This window comes from Sinocyclocheilus rhinocerous, unplaced genomic scaffold (assembly GCF_001515625.1).
Source record: "Sinocyclocheilus rhinocerous isolate Xijiao unplaced genomic scaffold, SAMN03320098_v1.1 scaffold1430, whole genome shotgun sequence".
In the NCBI taxonomy this organism is placed as follows: Eukaryota; Metazoa; Chordata; class Actinopteri; order Cypriniformes; family Cyprinidae; genus Sinocyclocheilus; species Sinocyclocheilus rhinocerous.
The window spans coordinates 15,671-17,002 of NW_015636039.1; the positions used below are offsets into that span (position 1 = coordinate 15,671).

The following is a 1,332-nucleotide window of genomic DNA, read 5'->3' on the forward strand; positions in this document are numbered from 1 at the left end:
TACGCGTTTGGCCAATCAGTGTCTACTTACGTCACGATTAGTACCAATTGTTCTGGTTAGACCCTGCTCCGGAGTAGGAGCTAATTTGGTTCTCGAAAAAGGCAGTCCGGTACTAAAATCGCACCCAGTTCCGGCGGTGCGAAAACGCCAAAAAGTGGGTAGTTCCACAATTAGTTCTGGTACTATGAAAAGGTTCCCGCGGTGTGAAAGGCCCTAATGACTCTTTTGCCTTCTGTAGAGCTGCTTTATAGCTGACTTGAACTCATTTCATAATTGATGAACTTTGCACTGTTATTGAACTGAACTAAATGAACACTAATCTGACTTGCTCAGCTCTACTGACTATAGAGCTGCTTTATAGCTGATCATAACTGATGAATTTTGCAACAATGCTATTGAGCTAAATTGAATCAACATTAAACTAATCGAGGCAGTATTGCCTGTAGAGCTGCCTTAGAGCTGAAATTGAATTCATATTATAATTGATTAATTTTGCAACATTTCTGTTATATTCCTGTTTATTAATGTGAAGCTGCTTTGAACATTTGTATTGTATGAAGTGCTATATAAATAAATGACTTGACATAATATTATACTAAACAATAACCTTTTTTGCTTGTTTCCTATAATGTTTTTCCACAGGCCGATTGCTGTTTGCAGGACATAATGACTACACCATTAACATCTGGGATGTCCTGAAAGGTACCAGAGTGGCAATTCTCTTTGGCCATGAAAATCGGGTCAGCACTGTCAGAGTTTCACCTGATGGTACCGCGTTCTGCTCGGGATCATGGGACAACACTTTGCGGGTGAGTGCCTACTTCAGGTCCTCTGAGGAAAGTGAATTACGTAATATACTGTATATAACCAGGTTTTGCTCTTTACTGGCATCAAGGACTAACTATAGATGATAGGGACTGGCAGCGGTTATAGGTGTTTTACACCATCCTTTGATGTCTGTCCCTTGAGAGCAGCAGGGGAATTACGCAACATAGGTCACAGATTCCCCGTGGTCTTTTCTTTCAAACCTTCAGAAGGAGTAAAGAAAAGAAAGTTCTTTGTTCCTTTGTTCTTGTGCTGATCATCTTGGTTTGTATTAAAGAACTATTTTATAGTGTATATCCTAATTTTATCTCATTTCTTTGTTGTAGATCTGGGCTTGAGGAGTTGTCCTGCACCAGTGTAACAAGATATTTGTACTTCGGCTTCTCAATATCACAACACACAGTGGGACTGTAGGGATTCTTATTTAGAGATGCTGAATTTTTTATTATCTTAGCACAATTAGATGTCTCTTTTCCTTGGCTTCTCACCAGTATATATATATATATA

The 1,332-nt window shown here is 39.0% G+C and overlaps 1 protein-coding gene across 1 annotated transcript in view; it reads left to right on the forward strand.

Moving 5' to 3' along the window:
* LOC107747620 (guanine nucleotide-binding protein subunit beta-5-like) overlaps positions 1-1,310 on the forward strand; it is an 11,770-nt gene extending 10,460 nt beyond the window's left edge. Inside the window, exons 9-10 of the mRNA XM_016562219.1 lie at positions 643-809; positions 1,152-1,310. Coding sequence (XP_016417705.1) covers positions 643-809; positions 1,152-1,163 — 179 coding nt within the window. The 3' untranslated portion in view covers positions 1,164-1,310. The remainder of the gene's footprint in view (positions 1-642; positions 810-1,151) is intronic.
* The last annotated feature ends 22 nt before the right edge of the window (positions 1,311-1,332 follow it).